General features: G+C 43.2%; 1 protein-coding gene and 1 non-coding gene across 2 annotated transcripts in view; both read left to right on the forward strand.

Annotated features, from left to right (window-relative positions):
• PA2G4 (proliferation-associated 2G4) overlaps positions 1-21,082 on the forward strand; it is a 29,704-nt gene that overhangs the window by 851 nt on the left and 7,771 nt on the right. Inside the window, exons 2-7 of the mRNA XM_040341091.1 lie at positions 10,472-10,600; positions 10,687-10,792; positions 11,305-11,374; positions 14,342-14,434; positions 17,970-18,033; positions 19,501-19,579. Coding sequence (XP_040197025.1) covers positions 10,472-10,600; positions 10,687-10,792; positions 11,305-11,374; positions 14,342-14,434; positions 17,970-18,033; positions 19,501-19,579 — 541 coding nt within the window. The remainder of the gene's footprint in view (positions 1-10,471; positions 10,601-10,686; positions 10,793-11,304; positions 11,375-14,341; positions 14,435-17,969; positions 18,034-19,500; positions 19,580-21,082) is intronic.
• LOC120929767 lies at positions 5,583-5,716 on the forward strand. The gene has a single exon (XR_005747468.1). It is a non-coding gene; the product is annotated as a small nucleolar RNA SNORA57 (small nucleolar RNA).

A 21,082-nucleotide genomic window follows, 5' to 3' on the forward strand; every position in this document is an offset into this window, starting at 1 on the left:
TGTGGATGGGGGAGCGTTCAGTTTCGATCAGACCCACTGGTTGATTAAAGTGGAAGTCCATGCAAGAACTAAAATCCCTGCATCTATAGACAGCACCGATCTAAGTGGCTGTTCATACTGGGGCGACCTGTCAGGCGACTTGGCCTCCTGACAGCTCACGCTCTATGCATTGCAATGGAACCGTTCTGATGGGAGCGACTCAAGTAGCCCCAACTTAGAAAAAGGTTCCTGTACTACTTTGGGGCGACTTTGGCGCGGCTTGGGTTGACTTCTATACAGAAGTCGTTTTGCATGTCACGCTGTACGGGGCGGTTTCAGAGTTGGACGACTTTGAAGCCGGCCTTGTGTGAGCCAGCACTAATGCTAACCTATCTAGCCCTGTAAAGAACCCCACCCGATCTACAGAGGACACAGCCGACAACGACTTACTATGGGGCTTCCGTTGTTGGCTGTGTCCTCTGCACCCGCCTCCACATGAAAGCCACGGCTGACAGCTCAATGTGGGATCCAGTCAGGGCAGCTTATAAAAATGTATACTCCTTTTTTCTTTACAGGGCTAGGTTAGTGTTGCATCCATGGAGTCTATAGATTCATTGATTTCCGTTTTTGCATGGACTAATACTTTAAAGAAAACTGATACGCATATGTCCAGCCTTCTTTAAAATTTTACCAAAACCATGTAATGTGAGGACAAACTTGTGCATCACGTAATTGCCAGAATAATTTGTATGGACCTCCTAAGGCAGGGGTGCCCAACCTTTTGAAGAGCGGGGGCCACTTAAAGCGGTGGTTCCCCCTTAAAAACAACTTTTTTTTATTCCACTGGCCCCCCACATTACAATCGAATTAAGGCTATTATTTTTTTTTTGCTGCTGTACATACCTTGATACAGCATCTTCACCCGTGCATCCGGGTTGCGAGTCCCGCGGGAGTGGGCGTTCCTCACATGTGTTTGATTGACGTTTTTCCCAAAAACGAGCTCTCCCCCCGTCGCGTAAGCCGCGTCACGATCGGCGAAAGGAGCCGAACGGCGATGCGCATGCGCAGTATAGCGCCGACTCGCCGTTCGGCTCCTTTCGCCAATCGTGACGTGGCTTACGCGACAGGGGGGAGCTCGTTTTTCCGAAAAACGTCAATCAACAGCATGTGAGGAACGCCCACTCCCGCGGGACTCGCAACCCGGATGCACGGGTGAAGATGCTGTATCAAGGTATGTACAGCAGCAAAAAAAAAATAATAACCTTAATTCGATTGTAATGTGGGGGGCCAGTGGAATAAAAAAAAGTTGTTTTTAAGGGGGAACCACCCCTTTAAGCGACTTGGTAACCGGTCGCGAACCACAATCAGCGGAGTGGGTGGATGGCACTCCACTCTACTACTTTTTTTAAGAGGATTGGACAAGTCCATTTACATCTTTCATTCCTTAGAGGTGAATGGAGGGTCTGATTTGGTTGGACTGACCGTGTGAAAGGTGCCTAAGGCTGCATTCACACCTAAACGCGGCGTATGTTACCGCAACAAATTGCGGTGTTATTTGCCGCAACAAACCGCTGCGTTTTTTAAGCCTACATACGCCGGCGCGCTGATCAACATTGCCGGCTGTGCCGAAAGCCGCCTGAAAAAAAGGTCCGGGACTTGTTTTGAGCTTCAGGCGTTTCGACGTGGAGATGTGAACCATCTCCATAGCCGATAATGTTAAATCACCCCTCCAGCGTATTGCAGGCTGCAATAGCGTCGCGCTACAGGCGACAATACGCCTAGGTGTGAATGGAGCCTAAGGCTGCTTTCACACTGATACACGGTTGTTAACCCACATCAAAGATGCAGCACACTTCACCTGTGGCTTTCCTGCAGGTTATCTGCACTTTACCATAGACTTCTATTATATCCTGTAGGTGTTGTGCACTTTCAGAAAATCACACCAAACTCGCAGGTAATGGAAGTCTATGGCTCCCACTTTGAAAACAGCCCAGTAACCCCTGCAGAACAGATGCCCATATATACACTGATACTTTTTTTTTTTTGTGGTAATAAACACCTTTAATAACTGTATTCTATTTTATTCCATCCCAGAGCAGGGGGTTGCGGGCCACATCAGAGGGCTCCACCCGCCACCAGGCCACTGGTTGGGCACCCCTTGCGCTAAGGCTTCAGATATACATGGCCTATTATGACCCTGGCCACAGAAAAACGCGAAACGTGGCAAAATCGCACCTGGCGGTCAAAACATTCCTATCCTGAACACAATTCTTCTGCGTTCAGGAGAGAGGGAGGTTGCTCCTCCCCTAGCCACAGCAGCACCTAAACGATCCTAATGGCCTATGTGTACATGGACAGATGGGCTTTTATGGAGTTGAGTTTAGGAGCTTTGGGGGAAAATGCTCTCATTTAGGCGCTGTAGTGTACATGAAGCCTTAAAGCAGAGTTCCACCCAAACGGGGAAGTTCTGCTTTAAGCATTCCTCACCCCCCTCCTATGCCACATAATTTTTTTGGGGGGGAGCGGGTACCTAGTTTTGACAAGTTACCACTACCACGTCTGGTCGGACCATCTAGGCTAGGGGTCGCCAGACTTTCTAAACCAAGTGTCGGTTTACTGTCCTTCAGATGTAAGGGGGGCCGGACTGTGGTCATTGGGAGTAGAAAATATCCAGATGTCGGGGGGGGGGGGGGGGAAATGCCCCATCGTTGGTGTCCATGGGAGGAATTGTGCCCCAACTTTGGTGTCACTGTGAGGAATTGTGCCCTATCATTGGCATGATCGGGAGAAATTTATTGGTGTCAGTGGGGGGAATTATGCTACATTGTTGGCATCGTTGGATGAAGATGGTTCCCCAAGGCCTGGATAAAAGCAAAGGGCTGCATCTGGCCCAGAGGCCACAGTTTGGAGACCAGTGGGTTAGGCGATCAGACCAGAAGTTCTTTCCACCTCCCTCCCTGCAATCTTCTGGGACATGTCACAGGTCCCAGAAGATTGCCTGAACATTAAGCCGCAAGCTGTCATAGCCGGGTGCCCACAGTTGAAATTTTGAGGCGAGAATGAAGGGTTCGGGTGACCACATCACTGTATCCAGGGACAGGTGAGTGTGTGTTTATTAAGTCAGCAGCTACACTTTTTGTAGCTGCTGACTTTTTTTATTAAACACAATTAACTTGGAACTCTGCTTTAAAGTGATAGTAAACCCTATACAGGGGGTCCCTGACTAACGAACCAGGTGCTGCGTGGACCCTCTGCCGTTCTGCGCGGACCATCTGATGTTCTGCGCACGCGTGTCCAGACAGAGCCTCGGGAAATGTCCATAATTGGCCGTGCATGCGCAGAACGGCATTCGACGGAACACCGAAAATGTCCGTAAATGTCGTTCTGCGCATGTGCGACCGACTTATGAACATTTCCGGATTACAAACGGGAGGAAAGTCCATAACTGGTTCGTAACCTGGGGACCCCCTGTATTTTGTTTCTATAACAAACATGTCCTAGTTGCCTGCTCTGTGCAGTGGTTTTGCACAGAGCTGCCCTGAAACTCTTCTCATGTCCATAAGTGGCACTCTCGGCTCCTTTTCTTGGTGTCCCATCATGGGAAGCCGCTTCCTATGGTGGCACACCTGCCAGCTCGATCCCAAGCCATGCTGGCTGCATCTTACAGACGTGTGGCTCAGCGCCCCTCCCTTGTCACAAGATGGCCACAGCTCGCGTACCTGGTAGGAAGACGGGGTGAAGATGGAAACCTCTTCAGTGGTGACAGCATGCCACTGGAGGGCTTTGTTTCAAGGTAAATCTTTCATAATGTGCTAGTAATATTTTATTGCTTTACTCGCACATTATGCTGTTACTTTGCAGGGATCTTTTATCTATCTTCATTACCACTTTAAAAGAAGTAAACCCAGGAAAAAAAAGCCACCTGCAAGCATAATGAACTAGTATGCATGGCATAGCATACTAGTTCATTATGTAATACTTGCCTTTGATCAAAACCCCTGCAGCGGTCCTCTTCCATCGCCCGGGCAGCTGACATCTTGCCCGGGGGTTACTTCCACAGCTTCCATGCTCTGATTGGCCGGAACAGCAATGACGTCACTCCCGCACATGCACGTGGGATCTGGCAGTGATGGCACGGCCTCAATGAGGAGTGGCACACTACAGTGTGCCTGCGCCGCTTGTCTACTTCCAGGAGTGTTGGAAGCTGTCGCAACTTAATATGTAACTAAAGTCATTAAACTTGCCTTGTATCTAACGGACTGGTTTTATCACTGGCATCTTCTCCCTGGATGCCGAACTTCGGACATCTTGATTGACCAGCTCTGGATGATGCAACTCCTGCGCATTCAAAGGTGTCAGTCATCCTGGCACAAAGGGACAGGGCTGGCATTGTAACCTGAGCTGTGCATGTGTAGCCAACGTTCGCTGTAGAAGACTGCAAGCAGGTAGGCGTTTTTTATTGCATGTCTCTTCTGTGCTAATGGACTGACTTCTCGCAGTCTACTATAAGACGACTTCAGTTCCCATTCATTCCTATGCAGAGCCATGCTTATAAGGATCTTCAGCGACCCTGCAGAGTCTGGCTCTCTGCAGAGGAACAAATGGGGCTGTGGTGTGCATGCATAGGGTGAAGAGGACCTAATGGGATAGATTTTCAAAGAAAAGTTGGATTGGCCCTGGGAGAGCTGCATAGTGAACATCATTGGAACAGGGGCAGAGTAAGTATTGGCCTGCACTCCAGGGGAAAAAGGGGGGGCCTGGGTGGCGCATGCCCTAAAGAACAACTTGTACCAAAGTTGTCCTTTGATAGTCTGCTAATAAGTGAATGGGACCTAAACTGTACACAAATAAGGTAATGGAGCTGTTCAATGGACCAATAGTTTGGCATATGAATTTTGCATGTGATGTTTAAATGCTGTCATTAAAGTGAATGTTTTCCTCTCAGTAATACACAACATCTCTACCTTGCATGTACATTTACCCTTGTTTTGCCTAAAAAAGTGAAAAAAAATATGTCTTGATCCTGCCAGAAATTCAGTGAGCTCCCAGCTTCCTGTTTGAGCTGTCATCAGTGTCTGCATAACTCTGCCTGGAATCTTTTATGGACTATAGAATACCTACCTATCTGTCCAGAAATACATTTTAAAAAACTTTCTGTGTTGGCAGAGCTGGCAGATTAATTGTGAAGAATCAAAATCGTGATCTTTTTCCCTTCTGATCTTCAAAACATGTCTTCTTTCTGACAAGTGCAGAGAGTTCTCACAGCTGGAAAAACAAAATCCAGACAGTCTGCCAAGTTTTAATACAACACAGAATAAGTGGAAACAAAATATCTTTTCGTTCTTTTATCAAAGGAAATGTAGATGAAGGAAGTTTAACCATTTAAAGACCAAACCTTTTCTGACATTTGTTGCTTACAATTAAAAAAAAAAAAAAAATGTTCTGCTAGAAAATTACTTGAAACACCCAACCCCAATCAGACTCTAGAGATTAAAAATGTGTCAGTTGCAATATTTTGTTGCACTGTATTTGCGCAGCGGTTTTTCAAACGCAATTTTTTTGAAAAAGTACACGTTAATAAATTAAAAAAACTGGTAAAGTATCCTCTATTTCTTGGCACGCTGGGCGTTGTCCGTACCCCAGTGTGTAATGTAAGGAGGAAGAGAATACCCGGTGCTATGTCTTCGGTGCCAGCTTTTGCAATAAGCTGGTTCTATCCTCAATCGCTGGGACAAGCAAAAAAAAAAACTGGTAAAGTTAGTCCAATTTGTGTATAATGTGAAAGATGTTACACCGTGAGAATCGTGATTTTATTTTTCTATTTTTTTTATTCTAAGCAAAATAATTGTGATTCTCATTTTAGCCAGAATCGCTCTAGCAGGTAGCTGACAATGTTGGCTGTAAGTAGATGCCTCTTGTCAACATGTTAATGAGCCACCCCTGCCACCAGTTAGAAACGTGCTCTTGAATTTTTGGTGGGTATTTTGTGCAGAACTGTGGTTGAGTGTTCAGCTCTAGTAACGTCTAATCCAGTTCTTTGTGGAAGCAAATAATGACGGCTTGGTAAGCAGAGTGTATAGTGAACATGCTGCAGCTATACATTCTGGAAGCTGCCATTGGCATTATACACACCTTTTGGAGCACAGTTTTAGAATCTATTGGCAGGGTTTCCCACTGAAATGATTATCTTTTGTGTGTGTTATTTTATTTTTGTTTTACCCCTTGAATGTTGAAGTTTATCCTCCACTACATTTGTCTGCCTGAGTCAAACATGATGGTAAGATCTTAGTTGAATTAGGTGGTCATAACCAAAGGGGGAGCTGGAACACGGCTATGCAAAGATGTGCATTGTCTATCTGGACACCATTGCCAACAATTTAAACAGGTTCCTGGTCAGTTTATTTGCCTTAAAATATTTTGCTTCTCTGCAGATTTTTCTCCCTTCAGAAAGGTACAAACTGTCTGCTTCCTTTTCTATGTCGGTGTTGTCAAAGTCACACTTTAGTAACATGTCATTCATGATTTCCTGTGGGCAGGTAGAAGGGCACAATATTTATCACTTGAGCTGTAGTCCTTCTTTGACAGATTATCTGTAACATAACTAGTTGTGTGGCTAATTCTTTTTAGGTAACCAATAGTGCAGCCTGTCCGTCTAGGGATTAATTGTGTGTGTGTGTGTTTTTTTTTTTTTACCTCATTCATACTGGCACTGCAATTTATCTTTTCTAAGGCAGGAGAAGTTGTCTGGGAAGTATAGATAATTGTATGCTTTCCAGATTACTTTTTGCTGATGTTCCTGCTTTAAAGCCGGTTTAGCAGGGTTCACACGTGTTTAGTCAAATTTATTTATCATCTCATTGGATTCCAGATGCACAGAATTCTATTTTCTCTCTTTGCTGCTCAAGTGAATGCACCTAAACCCTAAAATTTGAATGACGCCATTGAAAAATCATATGCACTTAGGAATGTTCTGTAAACACTGCCAGTGCGATCCCTTAGACCAGTGGTCTCCAAACTGGCCCAGGGGCCAGATGCTTGCCTTTGTCTCTGGCCCTTTGCACACTATTCCTCCCAATGATGCCAATAATGGGGTACTATTTTTCTGATACGAACAATGGCGGGACATTTTTGTACTCCCAGCCCTCCTAAAGTCTGAAAAACAGTAAATTTGTCTGTTTTAGAAAGTTTTGAGGCCCCTGCCTTAGACCGTTGTATTTTTCTCCTTTCTAAACAGTGTAAGGCTCGATTCACACTAATGCGTTTTTTGGTGCATTTTGCAGAAAAGCAGGGACATTTTTCAGCATGGGTTCCTATGGAACATGTTCACATCAATGCTTTTTTGTGCCTCTGCGTTTTTGGAAAGGGTCGGGGACTTTTTTTCCCTGCAAAAAGCAGCGTTTTGCATGTAACAGAATTCAATGGACCCGCATCCAAAACGCAAGTACCGCGTTTTTGCTGCGATTTACATTTTTTTAACCTGTTTATAGCTGGTTGTTAAATGAAATATAAAAAAAATTAAAAGGCAAAATCACGGTAAAAACGCAAGTCAAAAAAACGCAGCAAGCACCGCAAAAAGCACTGCAAAAACGCTAAAAAGCAACATGCATAGGTGTGAATCGAGCCTTGGACTGTACACACGCATGCACGCATGGTGGTGCCTACATGTGAAAACGTTGATATCTCGTTAACATATTGCAGTGCACACCAGAGTGAGCAATAATGCTAGCACAAGACCTTGGTAACACCGAACCGTTTACCTATAGGGGGCTTTTGAAGCGTTGTCTGTAATAGAGTACAGTAAAGCCTTGGTTTGAGAGCTTTTTGCAAGACGAGCAAAATATTTTTAATACATTTTGACTTGATATACATGCAATGTCTTGATACAAGAGTAACATCATGTCACAACTGAGTATAAAAGAGAGGCGCCTCTAAGTGTAGCAATATGGTTGCATTTAATGAAGGTACAACATTTAGAAACTTGCATGGTTGATGATTTAAACCAGGCACATCTTCTAAGTATGCAGGCATCTGGGATAAAGCTGTCCACATAGACCGTCCTCACCGCCATCGATGTCGCCCCTTCCACGAGCAGTTCAAGCCTCGATTTCAGATCGCTCTACTGCAGGGTATTCTTCCCGATCACAATTGCAGACTGACGGCGGTGAGGGCAACTGTCTATGTGGACCACTTTACCACGGATGCCTACATACTTAGATGTGCCTCCTTTTAATCCTCGACCATGTGAGTTGCTAAATGTTGTACCTTTGTTAAATGTAACCATATTGCTACACTTGGAGGCACCGCTCTTCTTTTTTTATACTCTGTAGCTCCTGCTGGATTTTGCTTCTAATCCCCTTGTATAGGCTTCCATTTGTGGATGGACATTTTATGGTTACACAACCTGTTTGGTGCATGAGTTAGTTACTAGTACAATTTTACAATGTGCTGATAGATGCAACAGTCATTTCTACAATTAACAGCTGAGGGTAGAACTTTTGGTTTGACTTCTATGATAAACCACCACACCCAGTTATCAAGCACTCACACCAACAGCTGAAAGCTTTGTTGGCCTTTGACGCCTCCTTTACAGCAACGTATTCAGACATGTTTAACTGAGCAGAGGTCAAAACAAAGCTCATGCACAAAAGGATTGACAAGAAAATGATGTATATGGTATAGAGCAGGACAGAAGACTCAAGCAAACGTTAAAATGTAAAAGGCAGTTTTACTGTTAAAAAAAAAAAAAAATGTAAAAGGCAGCGGGAAAACACTGTGCCTGGCGCATCGCTGAGATGCCGATGCGCGTGCCTGGCGGCCGCGATGTCTGCCAGGTACCCGAGATCGGCGGTGACAGCAGGGATGTGGAGCTCTGTATGTAAACACAGAGCTCCATGTCCTGTCAGGGAGAGAGGAGACCGATCTGTGTCTCTTGTACATGGGGACACAGCATCAGTCACCTCCCCCAGTCAGTCCCCCTCCCACACACAGTTGGAACACACCCAGGGAATACATTTAACCCCTTCCTCACCCCCTGGTGTTAACCCCTTCCCTGCCAGTCACATTTTTACAGTAATTAGTGCATTTTTATAGCACTGATTGCTGTATAAATGTGGTCCCAAAATTGTGTCAAAAGTGTCCGATATGTCTGCCGCAATATCTCAGGCCTGACAAAAAAAATCGCAGGTCGCCGCCATTACTAGTGTTAAAAAAAAAAAAAAAAAAAAAAAAAAATCCTAAATCTATCCCCTAGTTTGTAGGCTCTATAACTTTTGCACAAACCAATCAATATACGTTTATTGCGTTTTTTTTTTTTTTTTTTAATATGTAGAAGAATACGTATCCGCCTAAACCGTGGAAAAAAAATATAAAAAAAATAAATTGGGATATTATTACAAAAAGTAATTTTTTTTTTTTTTTTTTACATTTTCTGCCTTTTTTTGTTTATAGCACAAAAAAAATCGCAGATCAAATGCCACCAAAAGAAAGCTCTATTTGTGGGAAAAAATTTTTAAAAATATAATTTGGGTACAGTGTTGTATGACCGCGCAGTTGTCATTCTAAATGCGTCAGCGCTGAAAGCTGAAAATTAGTCTGGGCAGGAAGGGGGTTTAAGTGCCCAGTAATGAAGTGGTTAAAGAGCCGAAGAGGTAATGCAATAGGATACTGTAGAAGTGACAGATGCCAGTATTCTTGACATGTTGCCTAAGATAGTTACATGGGTCCTTTTCACTTATTCTGTTGCTATCAGAAAAAATGAATGGCCTCCATCTTATCAACTTTGAATGGTTTTTCCTTGTTACTTGGTTTGACAGACTTAAGTGGACCTAAAGGGAGTTAATAGTATACTGAATATATTGTCCTGAAATGACTGGTTTTGGTAGAATAATAAAGCTGTGCATGCAATCTCCCACACAAGAGGGTGAATGTGCTCATCTTACTCTTTTGAGAACAATGCAGTTCTCGAAATTGAAGGTTTTTCAGCTAATTAAAGCGGTCCTCCACCCTAAAGTGGAGTCCCGCTGATCGGAACCCTCCCCCCCTCCGGTGTCACATTTGACACCTTTCAGGGGGGAGGGGGGTGCAGACACCTGTCTAAAGACAGGTATTTGCACCCACTTCCGGCCACACGATACGGGCGAAAGACGGGCATTCCGTCACATCCCGTCTGTCGCCCGTTGTGTGCTGGGAACACTCGGCTCCCAGCACACAGCGTGTGAGCCAATCGGCGGGCGCAGCGCGACTCGCGCATGCGCCGTAGGGAACCGGGCAGTGAAGCCGCAGCGCTTCACTTCCTGGTTCCCTCAGCGTGGATGGCGGGGGGAGCAGCAGAGTGACGAGCGATCGCTCGTGCTCTGCTGCGATCGGCGCTGGACTCCAGGACAGGTAAGTGTCCTAATATTAAAAGTCAGCAGCTGCAGTATTTGTAGCTGCTGACTTTTAATATTTTGTTCCCATGGCACATCCGCTTTAACCTTGTGGCTTTTTCTTTTAGGGGTCCTGCGTACACTCGTGGAAGCAGCTACTCCAGAGGCTTCCATACTAAGCCTCTGTGAAAAGGGAGATGCTTTGATAATGGAGGAAACTGGCAAAATTTTCAAAAAGGAGAAGGAAATGAAAAAAGGTACTTCAAAGCTACTTGGATTACAGCACAAACCTGTGCCATGTGATACCACTTTGTCTAGACTCATGGATTGTATTTTATTTCAGGTATTGCCTTTCCAACAAGTATATCTGTTAATAACACTGTGTGCCACTTCTCCCCTCTGAAGAGTGATCAAGATTATCTTTTGAAGAATGGTGATCTGGTGAAGATGTAAGTGACAGCTTTGTAGAACAATGTGTATAGAGATGTTGATTCAACAAACTGAATATTTCGGACATGTCTCTTAAAATTAAATTTAACGTAACCCTTCACTGCTGTGCTTTTGTCACATTTTGCTCTTGGAAGCATAACATTTTAAACCTAAAATCCAGTCCTGAGTTTAATGCTTTTAGTTAGATGGTAGTTCCTTATGTCTAGTGCAAGGTAAAGCTGCAGTCTAGCCTTAATTTGGCACCGCTCAATGATGGTACACTAGCAAGACAAGAGGAGGTAGTTCAAAGCGCTGACTTCCTAGCTGGGGTCAATATTTGCATATCCTGCAGTTAGTGTTCCCAGGTGTGCCAAAAAGTAGCTGATATTACCTGCAGGCACCTAGAGGTGGCTTGAAGTACCAGTTTATAAAGGTCACTTGAATTGCGGATGCATTATAACATACCCTTTGAGTAAACGGCTACTACAGTTGCATGGAATCAATGTAGTAATGGCTAACATTTGTATTTCAGTGACTTAGGCGTCCATGTAGATGGCTTCATTGCTAATGTTGCCCACAGCTTTGTTGTTGGTGCCTCCAAGGTAAGCGTATGTTTTGTTCTGAAAAGTCTGCAATGTAATTAAAATAATTGTCAAAGACTGCACAATTCATTATTGGGTGTTATGCAGAAGCCGCTTCCCTTCTGCATTCTGACCACAGGGAGTTGATTACTCAGCACCGCCATAATTTAACCTGCCTTGTATTTTTTATTGGTGAATGCAAGATGTTCTGATATTGGGCAGAGTGGAGAGGTGGGACAGATCTCCACCTTGTATAATCAAAGAACACTTTGTATTCATGACTTGGGTTCAAATTCTTCCCTGTCCTCTGCTGTGCATGAACGGTCCTGTGTCTTATTTTAATGGAAAGCTTGTCTACAATCTGTTGGCCTTTTTCATCAAAGACTAGATCAGGCCAGATGTGAATTTCTTTGGGTTGCTCAAAAGGAAAATCGCTTGATTTTCCCCCATCAACACAGTGTTGGTGGAATCCCTCCTGGGAAGCCATCACTGCCTGAGAACACTGCGTTTATTGCTAGAGGCTAAAGCCGCTGGCAATAGTCACATGAAACAAATCCCACATGCTGTTTGTACCCAATTCAATAAATGGATTGACTTTGGTATAAATAGCCTGCCCATAGATGGTTTAAAACTCTGCTGCTCCCTGTTTTACTGGCTGTAATTTGAGACATCTATGGCTGCTTAAGTGGTTTGGTGTCCACAAAGGAAAATGGGAAAGATTTGGGGTGGATTTGATTTAAATCGTTGGTAAAAAGACTTGATTTAAAAGAGAAGGATGGGTTTTATTTTTATTTATTTTTTTGATTCATACTTGCCTCGGATGGAGCATCAGACCTGATGCTGCAGCTGTCCCCCAGCAGCTCACTGAGACTGCCATCAATCAAGGCTGCTGGCGGATCCCAACTTTAAAGTCGTGATGACACGCTGCGACGAGTGATGGCAGTGACGTCAGCGGAGAGCAGACTTCAGACTGCTCTCCGCTGAAAACGGGTCACAGGAGTGCAAAACGAATTGGAGCCATAGAAGAAGCTCAGGCTGGACTTTAAATCCACTCTATTTTAAATCGTACATTTTAAAGGGCACTTGTCTTCCCTGTCCCACAGTGGCTCCTCCTCTGACCCGCTGTTGGCTCACAGATGGTCCCATTCACTTTAATGGGACAGCTGGTGATGCGGCAGTGACACAACAAGGTGAGGGAAGTGGATGCCTGCTAACAGGCGCTGCCATGATGGATCTAAAATTATAGGTGCGCTTTAAATGTAAGGAATTATTCTTGCTGGTAGTAAGAATCTTTAATATGTGCAAACAAAATTTTAAGGTTTACTATTAAGCTGTCAGGTTAGTAAAATGGCAATATTAGAACTGATCCAATTATACAGTTTTGTAGTGTACATGGATTTGCAAAACAGTGGGATTAAGGAATATTCCTGAACTTTGATCTCATGGTTACTGTGAAATTGTGTGCTTGTATCAATACAGTGCATATTATCTCAGCATGCAAAGCTTGGATTCATTGACTTTACCAAAAAAAAATTAATTGCAGAATATACAGCCTCATACTACATAACAAAACTCCATTTCATGCTGAATAAACCAAACTAAATTATTGTATCTTTAGATAATTTTACTCCAAAAGCCCAAAATGTATTCAAATCCCAAAAATCCAATTTTTTTTTTTTTTTATCGTTGCTTTTTAGCCACCCTGGTAAAATTTAAAAGCTAGTTTGTAAGGCACTGTATAGTGTTTCAGTATACAGTAAAGTGTTGGTTTGAGAGCTTTTTGCAAGACAAGCAACATTTTTTAATTTTTGTCTTGATATACAAGCGATGTCTTGATATAAGAGTAACGTCATATCACAACTGGGTATAAAAGAGGAGCCTCTAAGTGTAGCAATATGGTTACATTTAATGAAGGTACAACTTTTAGCAACTTATTGCTACACTTAGAGGTTCCTCTCTTCTCTTTTATACCCTGTAAAAAAAAAATGCTTTGATATACAAGTGCTTTGGATTACAAACATGTTTCTGGACTGAATTATGCTCACAAACCAAGGTTTTACTCGAATCCATTATAAAAGTGCTCAGATAAGGGGAGTGTGCTTATTTTATCTTCATTCACAAACTGCAACAGAGCCCTTTCTAATTGTTGTAAAATAAAATGTATGTCTATGTTTAAAGCTTAAAAAAAGAAGTCCAGCCTGAGCTTTTTCGGCTGGGCTTTTTCTCCTCTGGGTCACAGGAGTGTAATTCATTTTGCACTCCTGTGACCTGTTTTTAGCAGAGATCGGTCTGAAGTCCGCTCTCCACTGACATCACTGCCATCAGTCTGGATCCACCAGCTGCCCTGATTTGATGGCAGTCTCAGCGAGCCGCTGAGACAGCCTCTCCCTGCCCCTCCACTGCTCAGCGCTCCAATGAGTGTGGAGAAGCAGAGAGGAAAGACGCTGACTGTCAGCAGCTTTACTCTCGGATCTGTGAAAACTGAGCCATCGTCAATGTTTGGTGGCTCGGTTCTCAGTGCAGAGACGGTGGGGGGACAAATGAGCATCGGTCTGATGCTCCATCCACCCAGGTAAGTATGAATCAAAAATAAAACTAAAACCATACTTCTCTTTTAAATAGATATAATGCAGCCAAAAAAGTTGGCTTAAAATAAATTTCCTTCAGGAGGATGGGTACAAAATGGGAAAATACTGCTCCAGCTTTAATATTAAAGGTGCATGGGATGTCATCCTTGTGTCCTTCACTACTTGAGTCACTGACCTGGAACAAGCATGTATGGGACACCGAACAAAGATTATTATTTTTTTTTTTTTGTTGTTGTTGTCCATTACTCTAAATGGCTAAAAATTAGACTGACATCCCTGCAGCAAAAAAATAAAAAAAATCAACATATCCCTTTTTATATTGTTGTTGTCTTGACTTAATGTGCTTTTAAGTTATTTTGTTAACATGTTGGCTGATAATTTTACCTGTCCTGTGATTCAGGAGTCTGTGGTGACTGGTCGTAAAGCAGATGTTGTTAAGGCTGCTCACCTTTGTGCAGAAGCTGCTCTCCGCCTGGTGAAGCCAGGAAATCAGGTATAAAATTCTCCTAAAATAAGTAACCAATTCCTTTTTCAATGCAACCGTTTGATGCTTGATTCTGGCAGCTCTCCTTTTAGCTCTTCCATTTCCATAGAGTTCACTTGGAGACGCAGTAAGACCTCTGGAGTATATATGTTTAGCAAAAAAGGAAAAGACAGGCTTTGGAATGGAAAACCTGAGTCAAACAAGTTATGTAATCATCATAGTTTGTTAACCAATGCTTTTAATCTTTAAAGGAGTTGTAAAGGCAAAAGTTTTTTTTTTTTTTATCTTGATGCATGAAGATAAAAAAATCTGTGAAGCAGCACCCCACAATTACCTACCTGAGCTCCTTCTCCTTCCAGCAATTTCCATGATCCCCTCAGCCATCCAGTATGCGCCTACTGATTGTTTGCTCCCAGGGCTGTCAATCAAACTCAGTCAGCCAATCAGAGTGGAGAGGGTGTCTGAATGGATACACAGAGCTCTGACTCGGCTTGGATAACCCCTGTAGCAAGCTGCTGGCTGATGGGGCACTCAAAGGAGGGAGGGACTAAAAGCAGCAAAGAGGGACCCGAGAAGAGGAGAATCCAGGCTGCCTTGTGCAAAACCAACTGCACGGAGTAGGTAAGTATAACATGTTTGATATTTAAAAAAAAAACTTTAAAATTTAAATAATAATGGAGCCTGTAAAGCATTGCACTAGCAATCAGATTGCTGGTGTCTCCTTCAGATCTCCGTATATCTGAGTACCCATACATCCTGCATGGGCAGGCAGATGCACTGACGGAAAGAAATTGATAAACTACCACAGCGTCATGGTAGTTCAGAACTGCAAGCCGACAACCGCAAAGGATGCCGGTGCTTGTGTTCACACACAGAGCCGTGTGAATGATGTGGGCAGGGCCCCACGCTGAATTAAGTTACAGCTAGTAGGGAAACTTCTTCCTGCCACAGGGAAAGAGGGTTGCAGCATTGCAGGTGGCACATGTGAACATATCCTTTGTCTCTTTTAGTGGAAAAATATTTGCAAATGGAGGGAATAAAATGGCAAATATTATTGCTATGTAAGCCATACTGTAATTGAATTACCTTTTCAATCTGCAGAACTGTCTTTTTTTTTTTTTCTTTAAACTTCAAGCAATATGGCAGCCTGGAGGATCTCTGTACACGGTGTGCCTTAATGTGGTTCTAAAGGCAGAAGGCTTTTTTTTTTCTTTCTCCTAAATGCATCAAGATAAAAAAAAAAAACCTGCACGCAGAAGCTCCCCTAATACTTGAGCCCCATCTTGATCCAGCGATGTTGCACGAGAGACTTGGCTGTCTGGAATTCTCCCTCCTGATTGGCTCCTGCTGCTGTCAATCAGTCAGTAAGCCAATGGGGGGGGGGGGGCAAGCTGCGGCTACGTGTCTGAATCGACATACAGAGCAGTGGCTCAGGTGACCCCATAGCAAGCTTCTTGATGTGGGGGGCACTCTGCAAAAGCGCCGCCAAAGCACCTGAGAAGGAGGCTTTGGGCTGATCTGTACAAAACCACTGCACAGAGCAGGTGACTCTTAACATGTTTGTTATTAAAGAAAAAAAAGACTTTAGTATCACTTTTTCCCTAGAAATTTTATTTTCAGTTTGTGGGATTGGCTCACTGTTTTCCAGAAGTCTGTACGAAGATCAAAGTCATATTTTTGGCATCCTCTGCAACTATAGATGCACTGAAATTTTGGTGGCTGAAAATGTCATCGACATTTTGCAGATCAGAGAAAAGGGTGCCAATTTTTGTAGCAATTTTACTATGCTTATGGTGTTTCATAGGTCATGTGACTTAAATGCAGCACAGGTGTGTTATTGATGCATTTTAATTGGGGAGTTTTTGGTGCGGTTTAACTGACCCAAAAATGCAGCAAGCAGGATTTTTAACGCCACAATGGAAGCGCAACAGAACAGTGTGGAGACATCATTTAAAGGAATACATTTTTCTTGCGCTAGAGGGGCCAATAATGGCTGCCAATAAATTCATATTTATTTAAATTCATTATATTATAACTGACTTTTTACTATCATTCTATATAAAATATATATTTTAAACGTAATTTTCCCGTTTTTGGCCAAGTGCATTCTCTTTTTTTCAGCACCAAAATTTCCATTTGGTGCACCTCTATCTGCAACAACAAAAAAATCCCCAAGTTATCATTCTCCCAGGCAGTCACATGAGAGATGGAAATCCCAAGCACAGATATTTTAAAAGGCCCAAAGGCTGCTTCTCAGTTCTTGTGTTTCCTGTGTCCTGCAGAGTAAGGAGAATTCATCCACAGTTCTTATTTTTTGCTGTGTTTGAGCCAGGTGTCCTTGGATACTTTCCACATGTGTTTAGAAGACTGGTTGTTCTGCAGGAGGCCTTTTATGGGGTAGGAAAAGCCTTGGAAATAGGTTGGCTCACCTTCCCCCTGGTCCTTCTTCCCTTGGCTTTTTGGGTGGGAAAGCTGGGAGGCTCCCAGTCTTCTGCCCGCCATTGCAGAACTCGGGTGTCTACCTAGCTGCTTTCCCTTGTGGATTTTGTGGCGAAGATGGTCGCCACGGTGGAAGTGGCTTTGCCAAGATGATGGCCATGCCTGAAGTTGCGTGCCACCAATCTTTGTTTGGGTCAGTGCTCCTAAAAGGTTAATTGTTTTTAAAGGGATGCTTACAGGCCATGCATCTTTTCTCCATTAGAATACTTTGCACATTGACAGAATCAATTAATCAGGTTTTTCTTCAGAGCAGAAAAGGCTAGGAATCTGACACAAAGTTTATTAAAATATTTGCAGTGTACATTGATCACCCATAAGGGTGTGTGTTTGTGTTTTTTTTTTTTTTGTTTTTTTTTATCAGCAAAAGTGGTTACTTTTTACATTTTTAAAATAGTGTAACAATAAATGGCCTTATGAAATGGAGAGCCGTGGTCAGTATGGACAGCATACTATTCCAGTGGTGGATGTTTTTTCTGTCTACAAAAGTTTCAGTGAGTAAACAATGACATTTACTACACTGAGACAGCCATAATGTCACCCATTACACCAACCAGATAGTAATGGTCCAGTCTCTCCAATCAGCGCTACTGTCGCTGAGTGCTCTAAATTGGTGGTCCAAGCTGCTAGAAAAATAATGGCCCTATTATGACAGGGACAGCTCCTGGTATTCATTTGCTGTCTGTTAGGAGTTGCGTTTTACCACTTTTCTTTACACATTCTTATTTTTGTTCCAGCCTTTTAAATTCACCCTTTTGTCATTTTTTTGCTTCATGAACAGATGAGAAGGGTTTTAGGTTAAGTGAAAAAAGAAAAACTGTCTCTGCATTACTTAGTCGACGTTAGAATGGGCTATCCCACCCACGTAAATGCAGAAGTGTGAACCTGGGGTAAACGTTTGGTGTATTCATTTGGGTAGTGCTAATGGGGCATTGGTGTAAGGCTTTTGCTTCCTACCACTGACTAAAGTCCTGTCTAACATATGGATGCTAGTTACAAGTGTTGTATGCAAAATGCCAGAAGATTGATTCAACTTTTTCATTTTTAGAACACACAAGTAACCGAAGCATGGAACAAGATTTCTCCTTCTTTTAACTGTAATCCAATTGAAGGTATGTAATGCATGTTACTTTCCTACTTCACACAGAAAATCCTATAATTCTCCACACAGCGTTTTCAGTGGCCGTTGCTGGTGCTGTGCCCTGCCAGCACATTTGCTTAAAGGGGTTGTAAATGTTCGTTTTTTATTTTCTAAATAGGTTCCTTTAAGCTAGTGCTTTGTTGGTTCACTTACCTTTTCCTTCAATTTCCCTTCTAAATGATTTTTTTTCTTTGTCTGAATTTCTCACTTCCTGTTTCTCCTCAGTAAGCTTGCCCCCATCATCCGAGCCGTTCTGCCTGGGGGTTAGTCAGCCAGAACGGCTTACTGAGGAGGAACAGGAAGTGAGAAATTTAAACCAAGAAATAAAAGAAAAAACATTTAGAAGGGAAATCGAAGGAAAATGTAAGTGAACCAACAATGCACTAGCTTACAGGAACCTATTTAGAAAATAAAAAAACAAACGTTTACAACCCCTTTAATGGTCCAATGACCTTTCTGTGGCACTATTTTTTGCCTGAGGCACACACACAATACTGTTCTTGGAAATCTAGACGGAGTACTACATATGCGCTGGCCAAACACAGCACTGTCGGCTGCATTGCATGCATCGAGCAAGCACTTGGCTAATATACGCACTACATTTTTATATCTGGGTCCATTGGCACTGAGAAGAAACCTAAAGGCACCTTCTTTACCAAGAGCATCGATTTGCTTAAACTATTCTCATTCTGGCCTTAGGGAAAAAAATTGAAATCGGATTTCGTTTTTTTTTTATATGGCTTTATTCTTGCTAAGACATTACTACTAAGTTGTTCTTTCGGTGTACTCAATCACTACTAATCTCCAATATGTTTTGTGAACCGTTTTATATGCTTTGCTGGAGGACGAAATAAACTTGAGATGTCATGCATTTGTTTTCATGAATGTACTCCCATTTGAGTAATTCTTGCATTTAAATGTTTGGATATATGAATCTCATCAGACTCTCAATATCGCTATCTTCTATTACCTTAGTGAGAGATTCTAGACCAGCTAGGAGTTTGAAACTGAAAGTGGAGTTCCACCCAAAAATGGAACTTCCACTTTTTCAAATCCTCCCTTCAACGCTGCCCGGTGTCGCGTTTTGCACCTTTCATAGGGGAGGTGGGAGCAGATACTTGTGTAATACCGGTATTTGCTCCCACTTCCGGACATGGGTCACCTCGGCGATCGAGGTGACATACGCCACTTCTGGTGCAACATGTCTCTATTCTGAATGGACCCTTAGGAGGAAATCTATTTGTTATCTGGGAAGCGGGTAAAATAGCTGGAAGCTGTCATGCAGCTCAGAGTGGGACAACGCATGCCCGGAGGTAGAGGTGGAAGTTGTACCCCTCTATAGTAAATGGATCTGGTTGTTCATTTTTAGAGGTTTTCTTAAACATAGTACATTTTATTTTATATATATTCAGTGTACGTAATGTGTATTTCATCCTAGGAATGCTTTCGCATCAGTTAAAACAACATGTTATTGATGGAGAGAAGACCATCATTCAAAACCCTACTGACCAGCAAAAGTACGTTGGGACATCGGTTATGTTTAGCGTATGCATAGTTTGTTTAAGTTGTAATGTGTTTTTGGCCTGTTATAAATTGTGCCTCCTTGTCATTTTTCATTGTTGCCATTCGGCGTACGTATATGTGTGTGTGTAATATATATATAGGAGGTGTCTGATGAAGAAAAAGTGGCGCTAGCATCTTCCCATTTGCCACCAAGTCCATTCTTACTAGTGCACTGGAATTTTTAGTGCCTCTAAAGCCTAAACACTAAATCGGGGTCTTTGCAGCCATCTCTTGAATTGCCGAAATAAGGACTGTGGATAATCAAAAACAGACCAGGGAAGCACATTGGTGCTTTAAATTTCTTTATTTTTTTTTATCAACCACTTGGCGACCGCCTATTTACGTCGACAGAATGGCACGGCTGGGCAAATGGGCGTACAGGTACATCCCCTTTAATTTGCCGCCATTTGTGGTCGCGCGCGCACTGCCGGTTGATCGATTGCAAGCTCCTTGACTTCAGGACACAGCAGACTCTATGTCCGCCGGTGTCCTGTGATCACAGAGCTGAAGAACAGGGAGATGTCAGTGTAAACGCATCTCCCCGTTCTTCCTAGTGAAATGTCACTGATCGTCTGTTCCCTGTCATCGGGATCAGTAACATGTCGTAGCCACGCCCCCTAACAGCATCACTCCCTAGGACACACTTAACCCCTTTTAGCACCCCTACATGTTAACCAAATTGTCGCTCTATTTTTGTTAATAGCACAAAAAAAAAACCGCAGAGGTGATCAAATACCACCAAAAGAAAGCTTTGTGGAAAAAATAGGACATCAATTTGGTTTGGGAGTCGTGTCGCATGACCGCGCAATTGTCAGTGACACAGTGCCGAATCGCAAAAGTTGCCTGGTCCGGGGCTTAAGTGGTTAAAGCGGAGGTTCACCCTAAAAACATGTATATACCCTTACATTCAGCATACTTCCGACATGTCTAGTATGCTGTTTTTTTTTTCCGCTGTTCATACCGTATTCTTTTCCACCCGGCTTCCGGGTTCTCACTCCCGCGGGAGTAGGCGTTCCTATGCAGCGGCGCAATGTCACCTGGGACTTGGCCCACATGGTCCCCCCCCCCCCCGGTGGATAAGGCGCGTCACGATTTTCTGAAAATAGCCGAGCTGGGAGTCGGCTCTACAGCGTATAGAGCCGACTCCCAGTTCGACTATTTTCGGAAACTCGTGACGTGCCTTATCCGCCGGGAGGAAGTTTTTATCAAGCGCGTCAATCATGTGGGCTAAGTCCCAGGTGACATTGCGCCGCGGGAGTGAGAACCCGGAAGCCGGGTGGAAAAGAACAATAGTACGGTATGTACAGCGAAAAAAGAAACGCATACTGTACATGTCAGAAGTATGCTGAATGTAATGGTATATACATGTTTTTAGGGTGAACCTCTGCTTTAAGCAAAGATAAAATGATGCACTCGCATGCTCCCAGAATTTACTTTAGGATCTTCACAGAATCCAC

The sequence above is a fragment of the Rana temporaria genome, chromosome 2 (assembly GCF_905171775.1).
Source record: "Rana temporaria chromosome 2, aRanTem1.1, whole genome shotgun sequence".
In the NCBI taxonomy this organism is placed as follows: Eukaryota; Metazoa; Chordata; class Amphibia; order Anura; family Ranidae; genus Rana; species Rana temporaria.